Source organism: Macaca thibetana, chromosome X (assembly GCF_024542745.1).
Source record: "Macaca thibetana thibetana isolate TM-01 chromosome X, ASM2454274v1, whole genome shotgun sequence".
Taxonomy (NCBI): Eukaryota; Metazoa; Chordata; class Mammalia; order Primates; family Cercopithecidae; genus Macaca; species Macaca thibetana.
In genome coordinates, this window is record NC_065598.1 from 41,020,956 (window position 1) to 41,048,871 (window position 27,916).

Here is a 27,916-nt window from a genome sequence, read left to right on the forward strand (position 1 = left end):
GATGCTGATTCAACAGGTCTGGGGCAGGGGCAGAAGGTGCTGAGATTGTGTTTTCCTAACCAGCTCTCAGGTACTGCTGCTGGCCCACTGGCCGCACTGAGTAGCCAGGACCTAAACTGAGTCCTGGTGGGTTTCAGAAACCTCAGTCAGATTCCGAAGGTCCCGATTCCTGGACCCACTGCCTTAGGCCACCACTACCAGCCTTAACTCCAATGGGAACCTGTAGCCTGCCTGTAGTGGAAGGACTCTCTCTCCAGTCCGTTTTTGGATCATTCACCATCAGCCACTTCAAAGAAAGGAAATCAGCAGCCTGCATTTCAGGGAAACGTTTTAAGCTGTTCTGTCCCTTCTCCAGCTCTCCAAGTTATATAATGCATCCTTGTTGAAAATGCTGATAATGCTATTTGGGTGGCAGGAAGCCAATGTTGGGCTACATATTGCTTGGGGCTGGGGCTGGGGTCAGGGAAGGGGGCAGGGTCTGGGGAGGGTTTAAGGAGAGAAAGCGGCCAGGCAGATGGAGAGAGGACGGGAGGGCCAGGGTGGTCAAGGCCCAGGGATAAAGCCGATTGGTATGTCAGCAAAATCTGTCACTGGCTTTAGTGATTCGAAAGGCAGACACATTCTTTCATCTCTGTTAATCCTCATCTGATACAGAGGATTTTCCTGCCATTAAATCTGGAGAAAGAAAAATAAGCACTCAAACCTGCACAAGCAACTATGCCTCTTCACCCCTTGCTCCCGCCCCCCGACCCCCACCTTCACTTCTCTCTCAGACCATTTTTAGCATTTGTGACTGCCTGACTTGGGAGATGGATGGGCTGGGGGAGTGGAGGGGCACCTCAGAGGAGCGGGACCAGACAGACTCCCAAGACGGTAAGCAACATTTGAGTACCATTCGTTAATGCTTCTCTGCAGGGGTTTCCTCTCCATCCATTTCCTTGCTGGGTTGTCAGTGATGCCATCTGAGTTGCTGTCAGGGCTGTAGCCTGGCGAAGGGTTTCCTAATGGATCCAAGCTGCCCATTTGCGGGGAGCTGCTGAGTGCCTGTTGTTACTGGTTTGTCTTAGCCCAACACCAGGGTCATTAGGAAGGAAGGGATGTAAGGAAGAAAGAAAGGCAGGGCATTCAGGAGGAAGTGTGGAGGCGTGGGAGGGTTCTCACAGGGCCCTCCCGGGCACTAGGTGACCTGTCCTTTCTCCCCTCAGGTAGGGATCCCACGGCTGGCTGGTCCTAAGCCACCGGGTGGATGAAAGGCCGAGGGATGTTGGTCCTGCTTCTGCATGGTGAGTTCTCCTGCTGGTGGGTGCAGGGGTTGGGAAGAGGCATGGAAGCCACAGAGTTTCTGCCCAAGGAGTCTTTAAAGTGGCTTCTGGGACAGCTGTATCTGGACACTTCTGATCAGGTTTCACTGACCCTGTGATTGTGGGGGAGGGGATAGAGAAAGCAAGAAAACAGCAGGTGGTGGGGGTTTTTCTTTGCTTAAAACAAAACTCCTGAGCCGAATATATGAAACAGTCCTCTTGGTGATTTTCTTATTCTAATTTCAGATATGAATTCATTGGTGTAATAACCAAAAGCTACAGTTCTACAGTGGTTTTTTTCTTTTCTTTTCTTTTCTTTTTTTTTTTGAGATGGAGTCTCGCTCTGTCACCCAGGCTGGGGTGCAGTGACATGGCTCTTGGCTCACTGCAACCTCTGCCTCCCAGGTTCAAGTGATTCTTGTGCCTCAGCCTCCTGAGTAGCTGGAACTACAGGCACCTGCCACCACGCCCAGCTAATTTTTTGTATTGTTAGTAAAGACGGGGTTTCGCCATGTTGCCCAGGCTGGTCTTGAACTCTTTTTTTTTTTTTTTTTTTTTTTTTTTTTTTTGAGACGGAGTCTCGCTCTGTCACCCAGGCTGGAGTGCAGTGGCCGGATCTCAGCTCACTACAAGCTCCGCCTCCTGGGTTTACGCCATTCTCCTGCCTCAGCCTCCCGAGTAGCTGGGACTACAGGCGCCTGCCACCTCGCCCGGCTAAGTTGTTTGTATTTTTAGTAGAGACGGGGTTTCACTGTGTTAGCCAGGATGGTCTCGATCTCCTGACCTCGTGATCCGCCCGTCTCGGCCTCCCAAAGTGCTGGGATTACAGGCTTGAGCCACCGCGCCCGGCCTGTCTTGAACTCTTGACCTCAGGTGATCCGCCTGCCTTGGCCTCCCAAAGTGCTGGGATTACAGGCGTGAACCACCATGCCCGGCCTACAGTGGTTTCTAATCACATTATTTTAAACTCATTTAGTTAAAAACAAAAGTCCCTTAAAAAAAACCATCTTCCTAAAGGAAAAAGAAAAAATGAAAAATGTCTTAGAATTGTGGGATTATGGGATATTGAAGTTATTTGTCAAAGTTTCTCGCTCTGCTATGTGCACTTTAATATACCAAGAAGACTTGTTATGAAATATTTTGCCCGGCTCTAGCTGTTCCAATCTGACTGAGATAGCCTGAGGAAAAATCCTTTAAATTCTTCAGTAAATGATTCTACACAAAGAATCTGTTTTTTTCTAACCCTCGAGTGAATTTAATTCTTTGAGATATGATCTATGTAATAGACTTCTGTATGCGATGCTGGTAGAGAACATTTTACCGGATCATTCTAAAACGGGAGTAATGGAGTTTTCTTCTTCTTTATTCCACCTTTTCAAAAACCAGAACTTGCTCTGTTCAGTCACCCAACAGGCATACACTGTGTGCCTTCAATACGCTCAAGGGATATTTATGAGGGATATAATAGCATGGTCTTTGTCCTTGAGAAAATTCTTTTATAAGAGATTCAATAAATAAGCAATAAAAAAAAATTGGAGCAAGGCACATGGAACACTGTGATAAATAGGACATGACTTCCTACCTCGAGGAGGCTCTAAAGAACGGAGGTTGATATTTATATAATTACTAACAGCCAACTTCTTGCCATTCCTCCTACCTTGAAAAAATATGAAATTTGATTGACTCATTGGGACAGACCGTTTGCTTCCAACAGCCAGTATCATTTTAAACGTGCACCAAAAGCTCTACCGTTCCTCACAGAAAGCAGACAGTATTCATAGCCCGCACACTGCAAAACAGGAACTGTCCCTGCTACAGAAACCCGAAATATATCCAGACTTCTTGTGACAAGTTGGAGAGCTCAGCGGTGACATCATTTGCTAACAATAGATGCACTTAAAATTAATGACCATCTCCACATCCCCTGGCACTTTAATTTAAAACACACTCTAGCAAGCACAGAGAATATTTCTCTGACTGCGAGTCACAAGCAATACGGACAATATGTTCCCGAGAAGCAGGCGGGGATACTGCTCTACCTCCTTGGCCAGAGAAAAAATGACTAAGTGAGCCTCACAAAACAAGACCTTGGGAAAATCAGAAGTGGCTCGCAACAGGGAAATTTGGGGCAAGAGAAATTCTCCTCTGGACACACAGGGCTCCTGGAAGTGCCCCACTTCTCAGATGCATAAGTGCAAATACCTCCACCTCCTCCCCCCATGTTAACCCTTGGGGTCTTCCCGCTGTTCACAGCATAATATCTGAACCCCTTAACTTGCTTTACAGGGTCTTTCACATGTGACTTTCTCTACACTGAGTCTTCAAAGAGGGTCAGGGGTTGTGTGTTTGTGTTTTTTTGTGTGTGTGTGTTTCTTTTGAGACAGGGTCTCGCTCTGTTGCCCAGGCTGGAGTGGAGTGGCACGATCTCGGCTCACTGCAACCTCTGCCTCCTGGGTTCAAGTGATTCTCGTGCCTCAGTCTCTGGAGTAGCTGGGATTATAGGCGTGCGCCACCACTACACCCGGCTAATTTTTGTATTTTTAGTAGAGATGGGGTTTCACCATGTTGGCCAGGCTGGTCTTGAACTCATGGCCTCAAGTGATCTGCCAGCCTTGGCGTTCCAAAGTGCTGGGATTACAGGTGTGAGCCACTGTGCCCCACCAAGATTTGCATTTTAAAGGAAGTCTATAGGAAATAGAATCACAATGAGATGCCACTTATACAACTAGAATGCCTACATGTTTGGCTTTGTTTTTTGTTTTTTGGTTTTTTTTTTTGAATAGGGTCTCACTCTGTTGACCAGGCTGAAGTGTAGTGGTACTATCTTGGCTCACTGCAACCTCCGCCTCCCGGGTTCACGCGATTCTCGTGCCTCAGCCTCCCGAGTAGCTGGGATTACAGGTGCCCCCCACCATGCTCTGCTAAGTTTTGTATTTTTAATAGATACGGGGTTTTGCCATGTTGACCAGGCTGTTTTTGAACTCCTGACCTCAGGTGATCCACCTGTCTCGGCCTCCCAAAGTGCTGGGATTGCAGGTGTGAGCCACTGCACCCGGCCTTGATTTCATTTCTGTGAAGTTCTAAAACAGGCAAAACTAATCTGTAGTTCAGAAAGCAGATCAGTGGTTGCCTGGAGCCAGAGGTGGAGAAAGGACTGAAGTCAAAGGAGCCTGAGGAAACTTTCTGGGTGGTAGAAATGTTTTAGGTGTTTTTGCTGTTGCTGTTGTTGTTGTTGTTGTTGTTCTGAGACAGGGTCTTGCTCTGTTGCCCAGGCTGGAGTGCAGTGGTACGATTATGGCTCACTGCAGCCTCAACTTCCTGGGCTCAAAGCATCCTCCCACCTCAGCTTCCCGAGTAGCTGGGACTAAACATGCACCACCATGCCGGCTAATTCTTGTTTTTTGTTGTAGAGATGGGGTTTCGCCATGTTGCCCTGGCTGGTTTTGAACTCCTGACCTCAAGCAATTTTCCTGCCTCGGCCTCCCAAAGTGCTGGGTGCCCGTCCAGACATGTTCTAAGTCTTGATTGGGGTGGTGGTTACACAGGCATGTATACATGTATTATACTTACCGAACTGCACACTTAAAATGGGTACATTTTATTGTAAGTAAAGTATACCTTAATCAACTTGATTTAAAAGAAAAAAAGAGGCCGGGCACGGTGGCTCAAGCCTGTAATCCCAGCACTTTAGGAGGCCGAGACGGGCGGATCACGAGGTCAGGAGATCGAGACCAGCCTGGCTAACACGGTGAAACCCCGTCTCTACTAAAAATACAAAAAACTAGCCGGGCGAGGTGGCGGGCGCCTGTAGTCCCAGCTATTTGGGAGGCTGAGGCAGGAGAATGGCGTAAACCTGGGAGGCAGAGCTTGTGGTGAGCTGAGATCCGGCCACTGCACTCCAGCCTGGGTGACAGAGCAAGACTCTGTCTCAAAAAAAAAAAAAAAAAAGAAAAAGAAAAAAAGAAGGCTAGAGGGAGAGAGTGGCTGTACCAGAAGCAGAAAAAATCCTTCACTGTCCACAGTCAGGCACTGTGGTGTGTCAGGCACTGTGGTGTGTCAGGCACTGTGGTGTATCAGGCAATACGTATGTGAGATTCATCAATGTTATTATGTGGGTTAGAGTAGTTTTTTCCTTTTGATTGCCTAGTAATATTCATTTGTACAGACTGACTGGTTAGTTTATCCATTCCCCTATTGTTGGGCATTTGTTTCCAGTTTGAGGTGATTGTTAATACTTAGGCCCGGAGGACTTTCTGGGGCCTTGCGTTCTTCTCCTCAGATGGGACAGATGTTCATCTCCACGTTTCACCAGACCTGCGAGGCCAACAGCAGACTACCCCTCTGGAAACATGGATTTCTCCATCCCTTATGACTTACGTTAACCAGCAAAACTGCAGCTCAAATCCTTTCTTTCCTGTCACAAAAGGTACCTGCATGGGGTGCAAACCAAGTTCTGGGGTCACAGGAGGCCAAAGGCCACGGCATGGTCTCCGCTACTGCACTTCTGTTTCCTCCAGCCAGTCTTGTTTTGAAGATCCAGCATTGGGTTTTGGTCTGAGGAGCTACTTGGTAGCATTTGCCAAGAATGGAAGGAGAATGATTTCTAGAGCCAAGGTAGCTAAATAGATTTTGCTGAAACCAGAAATTTGACCATATTTTCCCTTGCTATTTTTGGTTTCATGAGGAACAAGTTCTTTTAAAACAATGAGAATAAAGAAACATTCCAACCTCAGTCTGTGGTTGGAAACACCAAGTAACTGTTCTCCTAGCAAACCTCAAGGTGGGAAAGCACATATTTGAAAAGCCGAGGGCTTAGGAAAGAGAAACTGCTCAGCTGGTCTGCATTAGACCTCATTATGCGGTGCCTGAGGCTGGCCATCCCTGCCTCCTTGCAGCTCAGGGGCTGGCCAGGACACCCGAAAAGGACACGCAAGCAGGGAGCCATTTCTGGTGTTTATTTTCCCAGATTCAGGGACACCTTGTAACATTTTTAAAAAACGGAAGTAAAATTCACACAAGATAAAATTAACTGTTAACTATCTTATTTTCTTCTTCTTCTTCTTTTTTTTTTTTTTTTTTTTTTTGAGATGGAGTCTTGCTCTGTCGCCCAGGCTGGAGTGCAGTGGCACATTCTCTGCTCACTGCAACCTCCACCTCCCAGGTTCAAGCTATTCTCCTGCCTCAGCCTCCCAAGTAGCTGGAACTACAGGCACGCACCACCACGCCCAGCTAATTTTTGTATTTTTAGTAGAGACAGGGTTTCACCATGTTGGCCAGGCTGGTCTCAAACTCCTGACCTCAGGTGATCCACCCGCCTTGGCCTCCCAAAGTGCTGGGATTATAGGCATGGGCCACTGCACCCAGCCCATTAACCATCTTAAAGTGTACAATTTGGTGGCATCTAGCACATTCTCAATGTTGTGCAACCATCACCTCTACCTAGTTCCAAGACATTTTAGTCTCCCCAAAAGGAAACCCCATGTCTATTAAGCAGTCACTCCCTATTCTTCCCTCTCCTCAGCCCCTGACAACCATGAATCTGCTTTGTGTCTTTATGGATTGGCATATTCTGGACATTTCCTATAAAGGGAATCATAAAGTATGTGGCCTTGTATGACTGGCTTCTGTCACTCAGCATGTTTTGGAGGTCCATCTATGTTGTAGCATGTGTCAGTCCTTCATTCCTTTTTATTGTTTGTTTTTGAGACAGGGTCTCGCTTTGTCACCCAAGCTGGAGTGTGGTGCCATGATCACAGCTCACTGCAGCCTGGACCTCCCAGGCTCACGAGATTCTCCTGCCTCAACCCCCCAAGTGGCTGAGACTACAGGCACGCTTCTCCACCAAGCCCAGCTAATTTTTATATTTTTAGTAGAGATGGAGTTTCACCATGTTGCCCAGGCTGGTCTTGAACTCCTGGACTCAAGCAATCTGCCTACCTTGGCCTCTCAAAGTGTTGGGATTATAGGCGTGAGCCACCGTGCCAGGCCTTCATTCCTTTTTAAGGCCAAATAATACTCCGTTGTATAGCTATGTCACATTTGCTTATCCATCCATTGACTGATGGACATTTACTGTTTCTACCTTGGACTTTTGTGAATAATGCTGCTGTGAACATGCATGTGCAACTGTCTCTTTGAGACCTTGCTGTCAAGTCCTCTAGGTATATGCCTAGGCATGGAATTGCTAGGTCATACAGTAACTCTACATTACACTTTGTGATTCTTTATATCACACAGATGAATCCCATTTTTATAAAATTGGTGCATCTAGACCCTTGATTTTTGACTTTGGCTGCATATTGTAATCACCTGTGGAGCTTTAAACATACCAATGCCTGATCCCACCCCTGAAGATTCTGATGTAATTGATCTGATGTATGGCCTGGGTGCTGTGAGTTTTCAAAGCTCCACAAGGCGATTCTAATGTTCAGCCTTGGAAATGAACCATCCTAGACTCCAGACTCCTTTTTGCAGCCTACCCCAAGTAATAACTTCAGTATTCTGACAACTGGTGTCATGCTTTCCATTCTAGGGCAGATTTCCACATAGTCCTTTTTTTTTTTTTTTTTTTTTTGAGATGGAGTCTCTGTCGCCCAGGCTGGAGTGCAGTGGTGCGATCTCAGCTCACTGCAACCTCCGCCTCCCAGGTTCAAGCGATTCTTCTGCCTCAGCCTCCCGAGTAGCTGGGACTACAGGTGCATGCCACCACGCCTGAATAATTTTTGTATTTTCAGTAGAGACAGGGTTCACCATATTGGCCAGGCTGGTCTTGAACTCCTTACCTTGTGATCCGCCCACCTCGGCCTCCCAAAGTGCTGGGATTACAGGTGTGAGCCACCATGCCCAGCCGATCCTTTTTTTAAAGACGGGATCTCACTCCGTCGCCTAGGTTGGAGTGCAGTGTCACAGGTACAGCTCACTGCAGCCTCGACCTCCCCAGCTCAAGCAATCTTCCCACCTCAGCCTCCCAAGTAGCTAGGAGTACAGGTGTGCATCATCATACCTGGCTAATTTTCGTATTTTTTGTAGAGATGAGGTCTTGCCATGTTGCCCAGGCCCATCTTGAACTTCTGGGCTCAAATGATCCTCCCATCTTGGCTTCCCAAAGTGCTGGGATCACAGGCATGAGCCACTGCACCTGGCCTCTGCATGGTCTTTGAAGGATTTGTGCCTTGATGAGGTTTAATCCTGTGACAAGAATGGTTCATAGAGCCCACACCTGGCTTGGGCCAGTGTTTTCACAGCTATGTCAAGCAACAAGACACATCGGTCCCCCATAACTGTCTACACATTACAGATGAGGAAACTGAGAGAGGTTGTCTGAGTTTTTTTTGTTTGTTTTTTGTTTTTTTGAGACGGAGTCTCACTCTGTCGCTCAGGCTGGAGTGCAGTGGTGCGATCGCGGCTCACTACAACCTCTACCTCCTGGATTCAAGTGATTCTCCTGCCTCAGCCTCCTGAGTAGCTGGGATTACAGGCGACCACCACCACACCTGGCTAATTTTTTGTATTTTTAGTGAAGACAGGGTTTCACCATGTTGGTCAGGCTGGTCTTGAACTCCTGACCTCAGGTGATCCACCTGCCTCGGCCTCCCAAAGTGCTGGGATTACAGGCGTGAGTCACTGCGCCCAGCCTGAGGATTTTTCTTTTTTTTTTTTTAAGCAGTATGAGAGAACAGGGATGAGAGTTAGTGTCCTCAGAGTTTATGAGAGAACTAGGTCAAGAGGCTGTGCCCTCGGGGTGAGTATTTTAAGACCGAATGTTCTGGAAAGCCTTGCATGTGAATCCCGGAGTGATGACAGAGGCTGGCTGAGTAGGGACCTGTCATGAGCCCAGGGCAGTCCTGCTACATTTGTTTCTCATCTTCCCCTCCCTACCTCACACTGGGATAAAAAGCACTGAAGCCTTTTTCCAATTTCCAGATGGATCCTTACCCAAAATACTGGTGCAAGAAGAGAAATTGCTAAGCAACTGCCAAATGAGTTTCACCTTCTCTTTTCACAAACTGTAATCTTTATTTTTAATTTGGTAAATGTTTTTCTGGCCAAGGTATTCCCATGGAACTCAGCTCTGAATAGCCAAGGAGACTTGTTTTTGGAATGCTCACTGCTGATTCCGGGAGAGGCTATTTTTTCATTTGGATTCAGCAAAACCAGGGATGTCCTAAACAGTGTTTGATTTGATGTTATGTATTTCCTGTCAGTGAATGGGGAGCAGTTTCCTTTTGGTTGAGGGGTGCTGCATGGTCCTGAATTTGAGTTGTTTTCTCTGCTAAGGTGAAGAGGTCACTGGCCGGGTGCAGTGGCTCATGCCTGTAATCCCAGCACTTTGGGAAGCTGAGGAGAGCAGATCACTTGACCAGATGGTTCAAGACCAGCCTGGTCAACATGGTGGAACCCCGTCTCTACTAAAGATACAAAAATTAGTTGGGCATGGTGGTGCATGCCAGTAGTTCCAGCTACTTGGGAGACTAGGCAGGAGAATCGCTTGAACCTGGGAGGTGGAGGTTGCAGTGAGCCAAGATCCTGCCATTGCATCACGTGGTTCTTCAGGAAAAGAGGAGAGGCCAGGAAGAGGAAGATGGTTCTAGAGAGATTAATGGAGCCTGTCTGATTCAGGATATTGCTCAGGACTCTTGTTGCAAAGCATCTACTTTAGGTCGTCGAAGTCAAGGAGTTTACTTAGGGACATTAGGTATTCTCAGGCTTCCTACTAGAGGCCACACTGCCCAGAGCAATGCCCAAACCAGGAAGTGCCCAGCTCCAGCAAAAACCCTGTGGTCACTGCCATTGGTGGCCATACCTGGCAGCTCCAGGGAATCATGTTGGGTACTGGGTGCCAGAAATGCAAGCCTAAAAGCCCCTGCCACCATTCTGGCCAGACATTGGTTTCTGCCTGGTACCTACTTCTGAATCCAAGTCTCACTGGGTGTCTGACTGACAAGGCTATGTCACATGCCTGAGCCCTAACTGCAAAGGGAGTTGAGAAAGAAAGTTTCTGGCTTCCATCGTGAGGAGGCAGGACTTACGATGTTGGAAATTCCCTAAATGTAGAAAGAGTGCTTAAATGGTGCTGGGGAGCCAGAACACATGCTATGGTCTGAATGTTTGTGACCCTCATTCCCCACCCAATTCATATATTGAATCCAACTCTCCAAGATGATGGTATTAGGAGGTGGGGCCTTTAGGAGGGGATTAGGTCCTGAGAATGTAACCCTCACAAATGGAATTAGTGCCCTCATAAAAGAGGCCTCAGAGGCCAGGCTCGGTGGCTCATGCCAGTAATCCCAGCACTTTGGGAGGCTGAGGTGGGCAGATCACCTGAGCTCAGGAGTTCACACCAGCCTGGGCAACATGGTGAAACCCCGTCTCTATTAAAAATACAAAATTAGCTGGGCATGGTGGCGCATGCCTGTAATCCCCGCTACTCAGGAGGCTGAGGCAGGAGAATCGCTTGAACCCGGGAGGCGGAGGTTGCAGTGAGCCGAGATCATGCCATTGCCCTCTAGCTTGGGCAACAAGAATGAAACTCCGTCTCAAAAAAAAAAAAAAAAAAGGTTTCAGAGAGCTCCACCATGTGAGGACACAGTGAGAAGACAACTGTCTATAAGCCAAGAAGTGGGCCCTCGGCAGACACAGAATCTGCCTTGCTCTTGGATTTTCCAGCCTCCAGAACTGTGAGAAATCAATTTCTGTTGTTTGTAAGCCACCAAGTCTACGATAGTGTGTTACGGCAGCCTGAACTGATTAAGATAATACACCAGCTTCTTCACCTTGCCCTTTGCTCCTGCTCCCCCATAACTTTGACCTGCACATGGCTTTGGTACAAACCCCAGCCCCAAAGCTAGACAGGTTGGTGTTCACATGACCTTACTGACCAGTCATTCAGTGCCTATTCCATTTTCACGGAGAAGGAATGAATCTAATTAGCTCTGTTTAGGTCAAAGTGTTCATCTGTGGTGCAAACAGCTGTGGCTGGGAGGAGGTGGCAGAGACACATGGAACTCTGAGTGGGGTATTTTTTCTTAGAGGCAGTGGTTGGCAACACCTGCTGTCAGACTGTGGCAAATGAAAGCTACAAGGTCTCTCAAAGACCAGGATGTGCAGTGTCTTAGTCTATTTCATGCTGCAGTAACAGTACTAGAGACTGGGCAATTTATAAAGAACAGATACTTACTTCTTACAGTTCTGGAGGTTGGGAAGTCTAGGATTGAGGGGCTCACATCAAGTAAAAGCCTTCATGCGGCGCCATCCCATGGCGGAAGGTGGAAGTGTGAGAGAGCAAGAGGGGGCTGAACCTGCTTTTATAACAAATCTACTTTTGCAATAATGACATTAATCCATTCATGAGAGCAGAGGCCTCATGACCTAACCACCTCTTAAAGAGCCCACCTCTCAACATGATTGCAGTGGGGTTTAAGTCTCCAACACGTGAACTCAGGAGGACATATTCAAACCATAGTATGCAGTTTCTTCAGTTTACAGTTAAAGCAATGAAAGTTCAGAAAGGCTAGGTGTGTGGGGTGTGAGATAGTACAGTATAGTGAAAAACAAACAAAGGTTGGCATCATTTAACCGCCCTGAACCTCAGTTTCCTCTTTCATGAGAAGAGAAGAATAATCCTTATCTTGTATGGCTGTCATATTAAATGGAATAATGTCCATAGCAAGCTCAGCCCTGAGCAAATTCTTTTTGAGACGGAGTCTCACTCTATTGCCCAGGCTGGAGTGCAGTTGTATGATCTTGGCTCACTGCAGCCTCTGCCACCCGGATTCAAGTGATTCTCCTGCCTCAGTCCCCCTCCCCGCAAGGAGCTGGGACTACAGGTGCATGCCACCATGCCCAACTAATTTTTGTATTTTTAGTAGAGATGGGGTTTCACCATGTTGGCCAGGCTGGTCTCAAACTCCTGACCTCAAGAGATCCACCCACCTCAGCCTCCCAAAGTGCTGAGATTATAGGCATGAGCCACCACGCCCGGCCCTAAGCAAATTCTTATTAAAAGCTGGTTGTTGGGCCAGGCGCGCTGGCTCACACCTGTAACCCCAGCACTTTGGGAGGCCAAGGCGGGTGGCTCATGAGGTCAGGAGATTGAGACCATCCTGGCTGACATGGTGAAACCCCGTCTCTACTAAAAATATAAAAAATTAGCCGGGCGTGGTGGCGGGCGCCAGTAGTCCCAGCTACTTGGGAGGCTGAGGCAGGAGAATGGCGTGAACCTGGGAGGCAGAGCTTGCAGTGAGCTGAGATCGCGCCACTGCACTCCAGCCTGGGCGACAGAGCGAGACTCCATATAAAAAAAAAAAGCTGGTTGTTGGCCAGGTGCAGCGGCTCATGCCTGTAATCCCAGGAGTTTGGGAGACCAAAGTGGGCGGATCACCTGAAGTCAGGTGTTCAAGACTAGCCTGGCTAACATGGTGAAACCCCGCCTCTACCAAAAATACAAAAAAATTAGCCAGGTGTGGTGGCAGGTGCCTGTAGTCCCAGCTACTTGGGAGGCTGAGGCAGGAGAATCACTTGAACCCAAGAGGTGGAGGTTGCAGTGAGCCAAGATGGCGCCACTGCACCCCGGCGTGGGCAACAGAGCGAGACTCCATCTCAAAAAACAACACCACCACCAACGACAACAAAAAGCTCATTGTTATAAGAGCAAAAGAAACCCATACAATTTAGTTAATTTGAGTAGTATTATACATGTTCTTATTACCCAGATAACATATGTTACCACAGTACCTAAACTACGTCCTGTAGATATTTGCTGTCATTTGGGGTTGCTTCCATCTGTAGGTCTTGTTCTGTTGAGCTGCCCCGAGCCACTCCCAGCAGCTCTGTTCTAGGACTGCACGTAAATGTTATCATATAGGCTGTGTGCAGTGGCTTACGCCTGTAATCCCAGCACTTTGGGGGGCCGAGGCAGGTAGATCTCCTGAGGTCAGGAATTCGAGACCAGCATGACTAACATGGTGAAACCCCATCTCTACTAAAAATACAAAAATTATCTGGGTGTGGTGGTGGGTGCCTGTAATGCCAGCACTTCGGGAGGCTGAGGAGGGTGGATCATGAGGTCAGGTGTTTGAGACCAGGCTGGCCAACATGGTGAAACCTCGTCTCTACTAAGAGTACAAAAATTAGCCAGGCATGGTGGTGTGTGCCTGTAATCCCAGCTACTCGGGAGGCTGAGGCAGGAGAATTGCTTGAACCCAGGAGGCAGAGGTTGCAGTGAGGTGAGATTGCACCACTATACTCCAACCTGGGTGACAGAGTGATACTCCATCTTTGAAAAAAAAAAAAAAAGAAAAAAAAAAGAAAAAAAATGTCATTGTATAGTATGTTTCTTTTGTGTCAAGTTTCTTTTAACATGTTTTTATTGCTTGTAGTTTGTTCCTTTTATTGCTGAGTAGTATTCTACTCTACAAATAAATTATAATTTATTTCTCCATTCTACTGTTGGGTAATTTCTACTTTTTATCAATTATAAATTAGCCTTTATGAACATTCTTCTATAGTCTCTTTGTGGACTTTTTTTTTTTTTCTTTTTCTTTTTTCTTGGGCAAATACTTAGGAGTGGAATTGCTGAATCACATGATAGGCATATGTTTAGCTTTAATAGATATTGCCAAAGTTTTACAAAGCTATGGAACTATTTTACACTCCCATCAACTATGCGAAAGAATCTAGTTGTTCTCCATCCTCATCAACATCTGGGGTTATCAGTCTTTTGAATTTTAGCATTCTAGTGAATGTGTAGGGAAATCTCACTGTAGTTTTAATTTGCATTTCTCTGATGCCTAATGACGCTGAGCACCTTTTCATGTGCTTAATGGCCATGTAATATATTCTATTTTTTTTTTTTTTTTTCGAGACAAGGTTTCACTCTGTCACCCAGGATGGAGTGCGGTGGTGCCATCTCAGCTCACTGCGGCCTCTGCCTCCTGGGTTCAAGTGATTCTCCTGCCTCAGTCTCCTGAGTAGCTGGGATTACAGGCACCCTCTACCATGTCTGGCTAATTTTTGTATTTTTAGCAGAGATGGGGTTTTGCCATGTTGGCTGGGCTGTTCTCGAACCCCTGACCTCAGGTGATCTGCCCACCTCGGCCTCCCAAAGTGCTGGGATTACAGGCGTGAGCCACCGCACCCGGCCTATTCTTTTGTCAAGCATTCAAGTCTTTTATCCATTTTTTAAAATAAATTTTTAAAAATTTTCTTCTTCTTCTTCACTGGCAAAGTGAAAGCAATCACCCATTTTTACTTGTCTTTTCATTATTCATTTGTAGGAGTTATTTTTACATTCTATATAGTCATATATATAAGACATACCTACATACATACAATTAATATTTAAAGTGTATCCTCAGCCGGGCGCGGTGGCTCACGCCTGTAATCCCAGCACTTTGGGAGGCCGAGGCGGGCGGATCACAAGGTCAGGAGATCGAGACCACGGTGAAACCCCGTCTCTACTAAAAATACAAAAAAAATTAGCCGGGCGCGGTTGTGGGCGCCTGTAGTCCCAGCTACTCGGGAGGCTGAGGCAGGAGAATGGCGTGAACCCGGGAGGTGGAGCTTGCAGTGAGCCGAGATCGCGCCACTGCACTCCAGCCTGGGCGACAGAGCGAGACTCCGTCTCAAAAAAAAAAAAAAAAAAAAAGTAAAGTGTATCCTCATGAAACTATCACCACAATCAAGATAATGAACATATCCATCACCCCCAAGAATCATGCCCCATTATAACCTCTCCCTCCTACCCTTCTCTGCCTCCCTACTCATCCCCAGGCGACCCCTGATCTTTCTGTTACTATAGATTAGTTTGCAGTTTCTAGAATTTTATGTAAGTGGAATCACACAATATATACTCTTTCTTTTTTTGGTCTGGCTCCTTTCACTCGGCAGAATTATCACGATTCATCCATGTTGTAGGTATCAATAGTCATTCCTTTTTTTGGCAATTTTAACATTATTTTTTTCTCTTTCATTTTTTAAAATTTCCATAGGTTTTTTGGGAACAGGTGGTATTTGCTTACATGAGGAAGTTCTTTAGTGGTGATTTGTGATATTTTGGTGCACTCATCACCTGAGCAACAAACACTGAAACCAAATTATAGTCTTATCCCTCATCCCCCTCCCACCCTTTCCCTCTGAGTCCCCAAAATCCATTGTATCATTCTCATGCCTTTGCATCCTCATAGCTTAGCTCTCACTTATGAGTGAGAACATATGGTGTTCGGTTTTCCATTCCTCAGTTACTTCACTTAGAATAATAGTCTCCAATCCCATCCAGGTTGCTGTGAATGCCATTAATTTATTCCTTTTTATGGCGGGGTAGTATTCCATCACATATATATACCACAGTTTCTTTATCCACTTGTTAACTGATGGACATTTGGGCTGGTTCCATATTTGTGCAATTGCGAATTATGCTGCTATAAACATGTGTGTGCAAGTATCTTTTTCATATAATGACTTCTTTTCCTCTGGGTAGACACCCAGTAGTGGGATTGCTGGATCAAATTGTTCTACTTTTAGTTATTTAAGGAATCTCCACACTGTTTTCCATAGTGGTTGTACCAGTTTACATTCCCACCAGCAGTGTAGAAGTGTTCCCTGTTCACCACATCCACACCAACATCTACTATTTTTTGATTTATTGATTATGGCCATTCTTGCAGGAGCAAGGTGGTTTTGCATTATGGTTTTGATTTGCATTTCCCTGATCATTAGTGATGTTGAACATTTTTTCTTTTTTCTTTTTTTCCTGAGACAGAGGCTCACTCTGTCATCCAGGCTGGAGTGCAGTAGTGCGATCTCAGCTCACTGCAACCTCTGCCTCCTGGGTTCAAGCAATTATCCTGCCTCAGTTTCCCAAGTAGCTGGGATTACAGGTACAGGCCACCATGCCTAATTTTTGTATTTTCATTAGAGACAGGGTTTCACCATGTTGGCCAGGCTGGTCTTGAACTCCTGATCTTGTGATCCACCCACTTCATCCTCCCAAAGTGCTGGGATTACAGGTGTGAGCCTCCGTGCCTGGCCAAGCATTTTTTCATGTTTCTTGACCATTTGTACATCTTTTTTTGCGAACTGTCCAATAGTCATTCCTTTTGATTGCTGAGTGATATTCCATTGTATGGCTATATCATTTGTTTGCCCATTCAACTCTTTTTTTTTGTTTTTGTTTTTGAGATGGAGTCTCACTCTGTTGCCCAGGCTAGAGTGCAGTGGCGCAGTCTTGGCTCACTGCAAGCTCCACCTCCCAGGTTCACGCCATTCTCCTGCCTCAGCCACCCAAGTAGCTGGGACTACAGGCGCCCGCCACCATGCCCAGCTAATTTTTGTAGTTTTAGTAGAGACAGGGTTTCACCTTGTTAGCTAGGATGGTCTCGATCTCCTGACCTCGTGATCCGCCCGCCCTGGCCTCCCAAAATGCTGGGATTACAGGGGTGAGCCACCGTGCCCAGCCAGTAGTCTTTTATATTTAGTAGCATACTTACCATTTCCATTGCTTTTTCATCACTCTTTATTCCTTCCTGTAGACCTAATTTTCATCTACCAGCATTTTCCTTCAGACTGAAGAATGTCTTCATTTTTTGTGCAGAAGATCTGCTGGAGAAGAATTTTCTCAGATTTTGTTTATCTGAAAGTATCTCTATTGCCCTTCATTTCTGAAGATATTTTCACTGGAGAGAGACAGAATTCTAGGTTGCCAGATTTTGCTTTTCATTCAGTGCTTAAAGGGCACTAATCCCTTTTTTTTTTTTTTGTTTTAAAAGACAAGGTCTGGCTCTGTGGCCCAGGCAGGAATTCAGTGGCATGATCTCCACTTACTGCAACCTCTGTATCCTGGGCTCAAGCGATCCTCCCACCTCAGCCTCCCAAGTAGCTGGGACTCAAGCGATCCTCCCACCTCAGCTTCCCAAGTAGCTGGGACTATGCCACCACACATAGCTAATTTTTGTATTTTTTGGTAGAGACAGGGTTTTGCCATGTTGCCCAGACTGGTCTCAAACTCCTGGGCTCAAGCGATCCACCCACCTCGGCCTCTGAAAGTGCTAGGATTACAGGCATGGGCCACTGTGCCTGGCCACTAATCCCATTCTTGATCATCCACTCTCATGACCTAAGCACCTCTGAAAGTCTCCATCTCCTAATACCATCACTTTGGGGGTTAGAATTTCAACACATAAATTTGGAAGGCGGATATAAACATTCAGACCGTAACTGTGATTCTCTTTTACTGTTTTTTACCCTATGTAACATGTCTTTTTGTTTTGGATACTTTTAAGAATTTTCTATCTTTGTTTCTCAGCAGTTTGGCTATGATGGGCCGTGTGTGTGTGTGTGTGTGTGTGTGTGTGTGTGTGTGTGTGTGTATGTGTTTTATGTTACTTGGGGCTTGCTAAGCTTCTTGTTTTAATCAAATTTGGAAACTGTCATCAATTATCTTTTAGCCATATTCTGTATCTTCTCTCCTCTGAGACTCCACATACATGTATATTAGTCTAATTGCTTGATATTGTTCCACAGGTCATTGAGGCTCTGATAATTTTTCCCCCCGTCCTTTTTTCCCCCCCGTCCTTTTTTTTTTTTCTCTCTGTGCTTCACTTTGGTGAATAACTATTGGCCTCTCTTCAAGTTTATGAAGATTTTCTTCTGCAGTGTCTAATCTGCTATATATCTTATTCAATAATTTTTAAAATTTTAGCTATTGTCTTATTTCAGTACTAAGATTTCTACTGGGTTCCTTTTTAGAGTTTCCATACCTCTTCTAAAATTCAGATTTCCTATGTCTTTGCCCATGATACCCATCTTTTCCTGTAAATTCCTTAACATATTTATAGCAAATCTTTGCTTGGTAATTCCAACATGCAGGTTGTCTGTGAATCCGCTTCTGCTGTTTGTTTTTGTTTTTGTTTTTGTTTTTGAGACAGAGTCTCGCTCTGCCGCCCAGGCTGGAGTGCAGTGCAGTGGTGTGATCTCAGCTCACTGCAAGCTCCTCCTCCCGGGTTCACGCCATTCTCCTGCCTCAGCCTCCCGAGTAGCTGGAACTACAGGCGCCCACCACTACGCCCGGCTAATTTTTTTGTATTTTTAGTACAGACGGGGTTTCACTGTGTTAACCAGGATGGTCTCGATCTCCTGACCTCGTGATCCGCCCGCCTCGGCCTCCCAAAGTGCTGGGATTACAGGCGTGAGCCACCGCGCCCGGCCTGTTTTTTTTTTTTTTTCTTCTTGATAAGTGTCATGTTTGCTGCTTCTTCACATGTCTAGTAGTATTTGGTTGTATACTGGATACTGTGGATGGCAGTGGTAGAAACTCTGGATTCTCTTGTCTTCTGTTGAAGAGTGTAGAATTTTGTTCTGGCATTCAGTTAAATTACTGGCAGATCATCTTGATCCCTGAAAGGCTTGGTTTTAGGCTTTTTAAGGGTAGGCCTACTTGAGTTTTGCCCTTAGTCCTGGGAAATGGTCTTCACTCCTGAGGCATGGTCCTTTGGGGTTTCAGTGGAAAGCTCAAGGTATTTGACAAGTTCCTCTAACTTGGCGTACCTTGAACTTTTTTTTTTTTTTTTTAAAGACAGAGCCTTGCTCTGTTGCCCAGTCTAGAGTGCGGTGGCATGATCTCAGCTCACTGCAATTCTACCTGTAGCCCCAACTACCTGCCCACCGAGTAGCTGGGACTACAGGTGCCCGTCACCACACCCAGCTAATTTTTTTTGTATTTTTAGTAAAGATGAGGTTTTACCATGTTGGCCAAGCTGGTCTCAAACTCCTGACCTCAAGTGATCTGCCTGCCTTGCCCTCCCAAAGTTCTGGGATTATAGGCCTGAACCACCACGCCCAGCCAGGACCTTGAACTCTTAAACTGCCTCCTGTCACTGGGCAATTGCTAAAATCTGTGTTTAGGTCTTTCGGTGTTTAGTTCTTGCTTTCCCCTTGGGCTCCTTGGAGTCATCCCACACATATGCCCTTCAGAACTCAGTCAAAGACATAAGGGGAACCTGTATACCAACTTTGTGGCTCCTCTTTTGAGGCTCCCTATTTTCCATGTTTTCCCTCCTCAATTTCCAGCCACTGTGGCAGCTATAAATGCTGATCTCTAAGCTGTCAGCTCAGCTTGCTTTCTCCTTTAGCTTCACTCCCCATGTGCTGTGTGGACTTGAAAATGCCCTGAGAGAGCCGGGCCCAGAGGCTCACGCCTGTGATCCCAGCACTTTGGGAGGCTGAGGCAGGAGGATCTCTTGAGGTCAGGAGTTCAAGACCAGCCTCGGCAACATAGTGACACCTTGTCTCTACAAAACATTAGCTGGGCATGGTGATACATACTTGTAGTCCCAGCTACTTGGGAGGCTCAGGTGAGAGGATTACCCTAGCCCAGGGAGGTCAAGGCTGTGGTGAACCGAGACTGCACCACTGCACTCCAGCGTGGGCAACAGAGAGAAGAGACCTTGTCCCCCCCCCCCAAAAAAAAAAAAAGAAAGAAAATGTCTTGAGAGGAAAAATCAGTTAGATGCACATCTCACCTAGTTTGTGTCTCTTCTTTGAAGGGTTGCATCAACTCTGATTGCCTGTTTTGGTTGTTCTCTGGGGCTTTAAAACAATTTTTTTTTTTTTTGAGACAGAGTTTCTCTCTTGTAGCCCAGGCTGCAGTGCAATGGCACTATCCTGGCTCACTGCAACCTCTGCCACCCAGGTTCAAGCAATTTTCCTGCCTCAACCTCCTGAGTAGCTGAGATTACAGGTGCCCGCCAACATGCCTGGCTAATTTTTTTTTTTTTTTTTTTTTGTAGTTTTAGTAGAGACAGGGTTTCGCCATGTTGGTGGCCAGATTGGTTTTTGTTTTGTTTTGTTTTTCTTGTAGATGGATTTTTGCTCTTGTTGTCCAAGCTGGAGTGCAATGGCATGATCTTGGCTCACTGCAACCTCTACCTCCCGGGTTCAAGCGATTTTCCTGCCTCAGCCTCCCGAGCAGCTGGGATTACAGGTGCCCGCCACCATGCCCAGCTATTTTTTTTTTTTTTTTTTTGTAGTTTTAGTAGAGACAGGGTTTTGCCATGTTGGCCAGACTGGTCTTGAACTCCTGACCTCAGGTGATTCGCCTGCCTCGGCCTCCCAAAGTGCTGGGATTACAGGTGGGAGCCACCACACCCAGCTGGCCAGACTAGTCTTGAACTCCTGACCTCAAGTGATCCGCCCACTTCAGCCTCCCAAACTGCTGGGATTACAGGCGTGAACCACCACGCCCAGCTAAAACAATTTAAAAATATACATATTTTGTCCAGAGTCTACCATAGATAGCAGTGGGAATGTTAGTCTGATAGAAGCTACTCTGCCATGATCGCAGTATAACTCATCCACATATATTATTATTAAAATAATTTTTTTTTGGTGCCTTGCTTTTCTGGCTCACTAAACACATACTTAGTCTTCATACTGAACAAACCAATACAGTTTTGCTGTCAGTTCTGATAATTTACTTGACTTATTATTATTATTATTAATTATTTTAGATGGAGTCTTGCTCTATCACCCAGGCTGGAGTGCAGTGGTGCAATCTTGGCTCACTGCAACCTCTGCCTCCTGGGTTCAAGCGATTCTTGTGCATCAGCCTCCCGAGTAGCTGGGGTTACAGGCATGCGCCACTGCACCTGGCTAATTTTTGTATTTTTAGTACAGACAGGGTTTCACCATGTTGGCCAGGCTGGTCTCGAACTCCTGACCTCAGGTGATCTGTCCGCCTCTGCCTCCCAAAGTGCTGGGATTACAGGCGCGAGCCACCGTGCCCAGCGACTTAATTTATTACTTTTTGGGGGGACAAGGTCTTTTTCTGTTGTCCAGGCTGGAGTTCAGTGGTCCAATCATAGCTCTCTGTAACCCTGAACTCCTGGGCTCAAGTAATCCTCCTGCCTCAGCCTCCTGAGGGGTACTGTTTGCTCTCCTGCAGGAATTTCAGATAGAGCTGCCCCTAATCACGAAATAAACATTGTGCACCTACCATGCTGCCTTTTCCATTGGTCCCCAAGATTGGGCTTGGGGCCTCTGGCTTCCACAGGGTAGCAGGCCACGACATTCTACCTTTTTTTTTTTTTTTTTTTTGAGACAGTCTCACTCTGTCACCCAGGCTAGAGTACAGTGATGCAATCTCGGCTCACTGCAACCTCTTCCTCCCGGGTTCAAGCAATTCTGCTTCCTCAGCCTCCCGAGTAGCTGGGATTACAGGTGCATGCCACCACACCCGGCTAAGTTTTGTACTTTTAGTAGAGACAGGGTTTCACCATGTTGGCCAGGCTAGTCTCGAACACCTGACCTTAGGTGATCCACCCACCTCTGCTTCCCAAAGTGCTGGGATCACAGGCGTGAGCCACTGTGCCCAGCCTCATGACATTCTACTTTGCTGCAGGTGGCAAGCCTACTGGTGGGTTTTGAAGTCTTTATCTGATCCTCCATTCAAATGCTCAGAACGAAAGTAATTTATAAACAACTTACTCTCCCATGATGATGTAAAAAAGGTTCTAGCAGGCAAGGACTGGTGAACGGAACTTAACTGCAGAGTGTCTATAATTAATTCTTTTGAGATGTGCAAGAAGGTCATTGATTTTATTTAGTATGCTGTCCTTTTGGCTTAATTTTAGTGACTGTTAAAGAAAAAAAATTAATTGATAGGCTTTTCTTTCATTCCCAATCTCCTGCTCCCTAATTCTCCCTCCTCCTTGAGGCATAATTTACTCAATGGGGATGTTCAGGAATTGAATTCTTCTGGTGAGAGGAACTACAGTAGCACCAACAGAAATATAACACAAGCCACATGTTTAAAAATTCTGAGCAGTCACATTAAAAAAAGGTAAAAAGAAACAGTTAACATTAATTTTAATATTTTATTTAACCCAATATATCTAAAATACCATTGTAACATGTAATCAGTATAAAAATCATTGATGCAGCTGGGTGCGGTGGCTCACACCTATAATCCCAGCACTTTGGGAGACCGAGGTGGGCGGATCAACTGAGGTCAGGAGTTTGAGACCAGCCTGGCCAACATGGCAAAACCCAATTAGCTGGGTGTGGTGGCACATACCTGTAATCCCAGCTACTTGGGTGGCTGAGGCAGAAGAATCACTTGAACCTGGGAGGTGGAGGTTGCAGTGAGCCGAGATAGCGCCATCGTACTCTAGCCTGGCGACAGAATGAGGACTCAGTCTCAAAAAAAAAAAAAATCACTGATGCAGTATTTTACTCTTTTTAAGTCTTTGAGATCTGGTGTGTCTTCTATATGCATAGCACATCTCAATTTGGGTTAGCCACTTTTCAAATGCTCAGTAGCCCATGGGGCTAGTGGCTACTGTATTGGGCAGTGCAGGTCTAGAGGGTAAGCTACAGCAATGCCCTCGGAGATCCCCCAGGGCCTGCAGACAACAAACCCTCAAGGCCACATTCTAGTGTTTCCTGACCAAACTGAGGGTGGGGTTGCTATTGCTCACAGCCCAATAATGAGATGCAGATGAACTGGGAAAGGAGGGAGTTTTTATTTCTGTAACTGGTTACATGGAAAAGGTCTGGAAAATATCTCCAGACCAACTCAAAATTACAAAGTTTTCCAGAGCTTATATACCTTCTTTTTTTTTTTTTTTTTTTTAGACGGAGTCTCGCTGTGTCGCCCAGGCTGGAGTGCAGTGGCGCGATCTCGGCTCACTGCAAGCTCCGCCTCCCGGGTTCACGCCATTCTCCCACCTCAGCCTCCGAGTAGCTGGGACTACAGGCGCCCGCCACCACGCCCGGCTAGTTTTTTTTTTGTTAATTTTTAGTAGAGACGGGGTTTCACCATGTTAGCCAGGATGGTCTCGATCTCCTGACCTCGTGATCCACCCGCCTCGGCCTCCCAAAGTGCTGGGATTACAGGCTTGAGCCACCGCGCCCGGCCTTTTTTTTTTTTTTTGAGATGGAGTTTCACTCTTGTCACCCAGGCTGGAGTGCAATGGCACTATCTCAGCTCACTGCAACCTCTGCTTCCCAGGTTCAAGCAATTCTCCTGCCTCAGCCTTCCGAGTAGCTGGGATTACAGGTGCCCACCACCATGCCTGGCTAATTTTTGTACTTTTAGTACAGACGGAGTTTCACACATGTTGGCCAGGCTAGTCTCGAACTCCTGACCTCAGGTGATCTGCCCACCTTGGCCTCTCAAAGTACTGGGATTACAGGCGTGAGCCACCGCACCTGACCCAGAGTTTATACACCTTCTAAGCTATATGTCCACGTGTATGTGTGCATTCATCTAAAGGCATAAGTGATTAACTTCTTTTACTCTGTAACTAAAATCTGAGTTTTGAAGACCTTCCTCTGGAGCCTCAGTAAATTTACTTAATCTAGATGGGTCCAGGTGCTGGGGTGACTACCCTTATCTTGTCTCCTGCTAAATCATGGAGGTTTGGGGAGTTCCTTCAGACCCCCAATAAACTTGTTTGTGGAGGTCTGGGGAGTTTAGACCCCCAGTAAAACTTGTTTAATCCTAAATGGGTCCTGTTAAGAATTATTTCATTATCTTGTCATGCTTTAAGGCCCAGGAAAGGCCTGGGCAAAACTCTTTTTGGGCTTTTGTTACCTTCCAGTCTTTGTATAAGGGCACTGGCTTTTATATATATATATATATATATATATATATATATATATATATATATATATATATATATTTTTTTTTTTTTTTTTTTTCCTGGGGTAACTGGTTCTTTAGAAGGAGGGGAGCACTGGGGAGTATCTTCAGGGTGGCTGAACTTTGCAACCTCTTTAATAAACAACTTCCCCCTGTAAAGTCTGTCCTCCTTTATCACCACACCCCGATGCCCCAGTCTTCAGGAAATGGCATCAGGCCCATATTTCTGTAGAATTCAGAGTTCTGAATTCGAGGTAGAGCATTCCTTCCAATGGGATCTTAGAATTCTTAGAGTTGCAGAATTTTACTGACTAGATTCAGGAGGTCTCAGGAGTCCAGACTTCCTTAAAGCTTGGCTCAAAATTCCACGGGAGCTCATAACTCCATGGGACTCAGAGTTCCTGGCTCGGGAACATTGGGAGACCTGGGATACAGTGGCTTAGCCTCAAGCATAAAGGTGAACAATATCTTTATGGCTTGAAGGTATATGAAATAATGTCACTGCATCAGAGCAGCGCCTCTGCTTGCATACCTATGGGAGTCTGTAGCTGTGACACGTAGAAGTTGGCCACATCCAGGTCAGTGGCTCCAAAGTGGGTGGCCACACGCACACCCTCGTGCAATGTGAAGCTCACCTTACGATTCACCATGGCCAGCAGGCTGCGGAGGTAACGCTCCAGAAGGGCGGCTCAGGCCCGCTGCTCCTGGGATTCCAGGGATTCTTGAGCTACGGGACACTCCTGGATTTCAGGAACCTCTGGCTTCAGGGGCAAAGCCACGGCTGAGGCCATCAGGGCCTTGGGGCAGCTGGAGCACAGGCACGGAAAAGGTCACTGGAGCCTGCATTGTCTTGGCGAGGTCCGTGACTACTGGCGCCCCCACTTCTGCCGGCGCCCCGCAGTAGAGGCCCGGGCAGGCCCCGAGCCGCGGAGCCTGGGTTCTGCCCGCGCCACCGCCACCAACACACGTGGTCGCGGGCAATATTATTTATTTAGTTTTGATACGGAGTCTCACTCTGTCGCCCGGGCTAGAGTGCAGTGGTGTGATCTCAGCTCACTGGAACCTCCGCTTCCCGGGTTCAAGGGATTCTCGTGCTTCAGCCTCCCGAGTAGGTGGGATTACAGGCGCCCATCACCACGCCCGGCTAATTTTTGTATTTTTAGTAGAGACGGAGTTTCACCATGTTGCTCAGGCTGGTGTGAACTCCTGAGCTCAGGTGATCCACCCGCCTCGGCCTCCCAAAGTGCTAGGATTACAGGCATGAGCCACTGCGACCGGCCAGCTTTTAATACTTAACCATTCAGTCAGTGCTGAAACAGTTGTTATAGGAGGCCTGCGTTAGTGAAACCTGGCCTGCCACACTGGGAGCACACTAGTGGTGGTAAAGGCAGGAGGGAGTTTAGACTGGGGTCAGCTGCAGGGATTGCAGCTGGGTTTTGCTGATTAAGGTAACTGGAAAGCAAAGGAGCGGGTGTCTTAGGTGGATAAACCCGTGTGAGGCCGCGGAGGTGGGAAGAGGCCATGCGCCGGACACAGGATAACTCGGTGGAGGGCCTGCATCCTGCTGCCCGGGCAGGCAGGATTTTTCCTGGGGTGACCTTTGGCTGACTGTTGCTCCTTTTTTCTCTTTTCTCCTCCTTCCCGGCCCCCCACCACCCTGTCCCCGCAGTGGTGGTCCTCGGCCTGCCCAGAGCCCGGGCCGTGGGGGCCTGCGCTCGGGCTTGTCCCACCGCCTGCGCCTGCAGCACTGTGGAGCGCGGCTGCTCAGTGCGCTGCGACCGCGCGGGCCTCCTGCGGGTGCCGGCCGACTTCCCGTGCGAGGCGGTCTCCATCGACCTGGACCGGAACCGCCTGCGCTTCCTGGGCGAGCGGGCCTTCGGCACGCTGCCGTCCCTGCGCCGCCTGTCGCTGCGCCACAACAACCTGTCCTTCATCACGCCCGGCGCCTTCAAGGGCCTGCCGCGCCTGGCTGAGCTGCGCCTGGCGCACAACGGCGATCTACGCTACCTGCACGCGCGCACCTTCGCGGCGCTCGGCCGCCTGCGCCGCCTGGACCTAGCCGCCTGCCGCCTCTTCAGCGTGCCCGAGCGCCTCCTGGCCGAACTGCCGGCCCTGCGCGAGCTCGCCGCCTTCGACAACCTGTTCCGCCGCGTGCCGGGCGCGCTACGGGGCCTGGCCAACCTGACGCACGCGCACCTGGAGCGCGGCCGCATCGAGGCGGTGGCCTCCAGCTCGCTGCAGGGCCTGCGCCGCCTGCGCTCGCTCAGCCTGCAGGCCAACCGCGTCCGTGCCGTGCACGCTGGCGCCTTCGGTGACTGTGGCGTCCTGGAGCATCTGCTGCTCAACGACAACCTGCTGGCCGAGCTCCCGGCCGACGCCTTCCGCGGCCTGCGGCGCCTGCGCACGCTCAACCTGGGTGGCAACGCACTGGACCGCGTGGCGCGCGCCTGGTTCGTTGACTTGGCCGAGCTCGAGCTGCTCTACCTGGACCGCAACAGCATCGCCTTCGTGGAGGAGGGCGCCTTCCAGAACCTCTCGGGCCTCCTCGCCCTGCACCTCAACAGCAACCGCCTCACCGTGCTCGCCTGGGCCGCCTTCCAGCCCGGCTTCTTCCTGGGCCGCCTCTTCCTCTTCCGCAACCCGTGGTGCTGCGACTGCCGCCTGGAGTGGCTGCGGGACTGGATGGAGGGCTCCGGGCGTGTCACCGACGTGCCGTGCGCCTCCCCGGGCTCCGTGGCCGGCCTGGACCTCAGCCGGGTGACCTTCGGGCGCTCCTCCAATGGCCTCTGTGTGGACCCCGAGGAGCTGAACCTCACCACGTCCAGTCCAGGCCCGTCCCCAGAACCAGCGGCCACCACCGTGAGCAGGTTCAGCAGCCTCCTCTCCAAGCTGCTGGCCCCGAGGGTCCTGGTGGAGGAGGAGGCCAACACCACTGGGGGGCTGGCCAACGCCTCCCTGTCCTACAGCCTCTCCTCCCGTGGGGTGGGAGGCGCTGGCCGGCAGCCCTGGTTTCTCCTCACCTCTTGTCTTCTGCCCAGTGTGGCCCAGCACGTGGTGTTTGGCCTGCAGATGGACTGACTGGCCAGAGGGGCAAAGTTTGCTTAACTGGGCTTGAGAGTGTTTGTGGAAAGGGGAGAGGAGACGGGATGGGGGGCAGAGGTGAAAATCCCAGTGGAGGGTGAAATGAACCGTTTCCCTCCAGAGATGGCCCCAGGGAGAACACAGGGACATGCCACTCGAGGGGGAGGATGGTATGTATTTCTGCTCTTGTCACACGGGCATCCATTGGAAAAGAACGTGGGCCAAGAATGAACGTGGGCCCTCGGGTGGGAAGACTAGGACTCGGAAGCTTCTAGGGCTTCACATCCCCTCCCCTCCCCTCCCCTCCTCTCCTCTCTCCTCCCCACCCCATCCCACCCCACCCCACCATCTTCCAGGCAACAGTGCCTGCAAGGCCTGAATTAGAGAGACTTCCATTGGCTAAGTAGTTAAGAGCCGTCCGAGTTCTCCTGGCGGGGTAACCCATTATACCCAAGTCCTTTGTTTCCTACCACAATCCTCCTCCTCCTCTCCAGGGACCTGGAAACACTAGGATTCAGGAAGGTGGGCAGGACGTGAGAGAAAGGAGATGGGAGAGAGACTTAAGACAAAGGGTGGCGGTGGTTCCTGGGGTCTGAGATGTTTTAGGAGGCGTTTAAAACAAAGATCCAGTTCATTTACTCCACAGTTATTCCCAGGGCTGGCCCTAGCCACAAAGGAACTTTAGGGCAGGGTAGGGAAAAAAGGGGCAGCAGGGGGTGTGTTTGTGGACAAATAAATTTGTAAAGTCCGAGGATTAAAAAAAAAAAAAGGTTAAACCAGTTTCTGTACTGCTGGACTTTTCAGAGTCTTTCATATGCTAACATTCATTGTGAATCTCCCAGGAGGCCACACAATCCTTTTTTCTTAGCGTTTTGTGGGAAGAATGTCCGGAAGACAC

General features: G+C 48.1%; 1 protein-coding gene and 1 pseudogene across 1 annotated transcript; one reads left to right on the forward strand and one right to left on the reverse strand.

Moving 5' to 3' along the window:
* The first annotated feature begins 1,202 nt into the window (after nucleotides 1-1,202).
* On the forward strand, nucleotides 1,203-27,087 carry NYX (nyctalopin). The gene is made up of 2 exons (XM_050776190.1): nucleotides 1,203-1,283; nucleotides 25,607-27,087. Exons 1-2 carry the CDS (start codon nucleotides 1,247-1,249, stop codon nucleotides 27,013-27,015), a joined length of 1,446 nt encoding a protein of 481 aa, XP_050632147.1. The 5' UTR covers nucleotides 1,203-1,246; the 3' UTR covers nucleotides 27,016-27,087.
* Nucleotides 24,408-24,783, reverse strand: LOC126946167 (gem-associated protein 7-like; annotated as a pseudogene).
* Nucleotides 27,088-27,916: the final 829 nt, after the last annotated feature.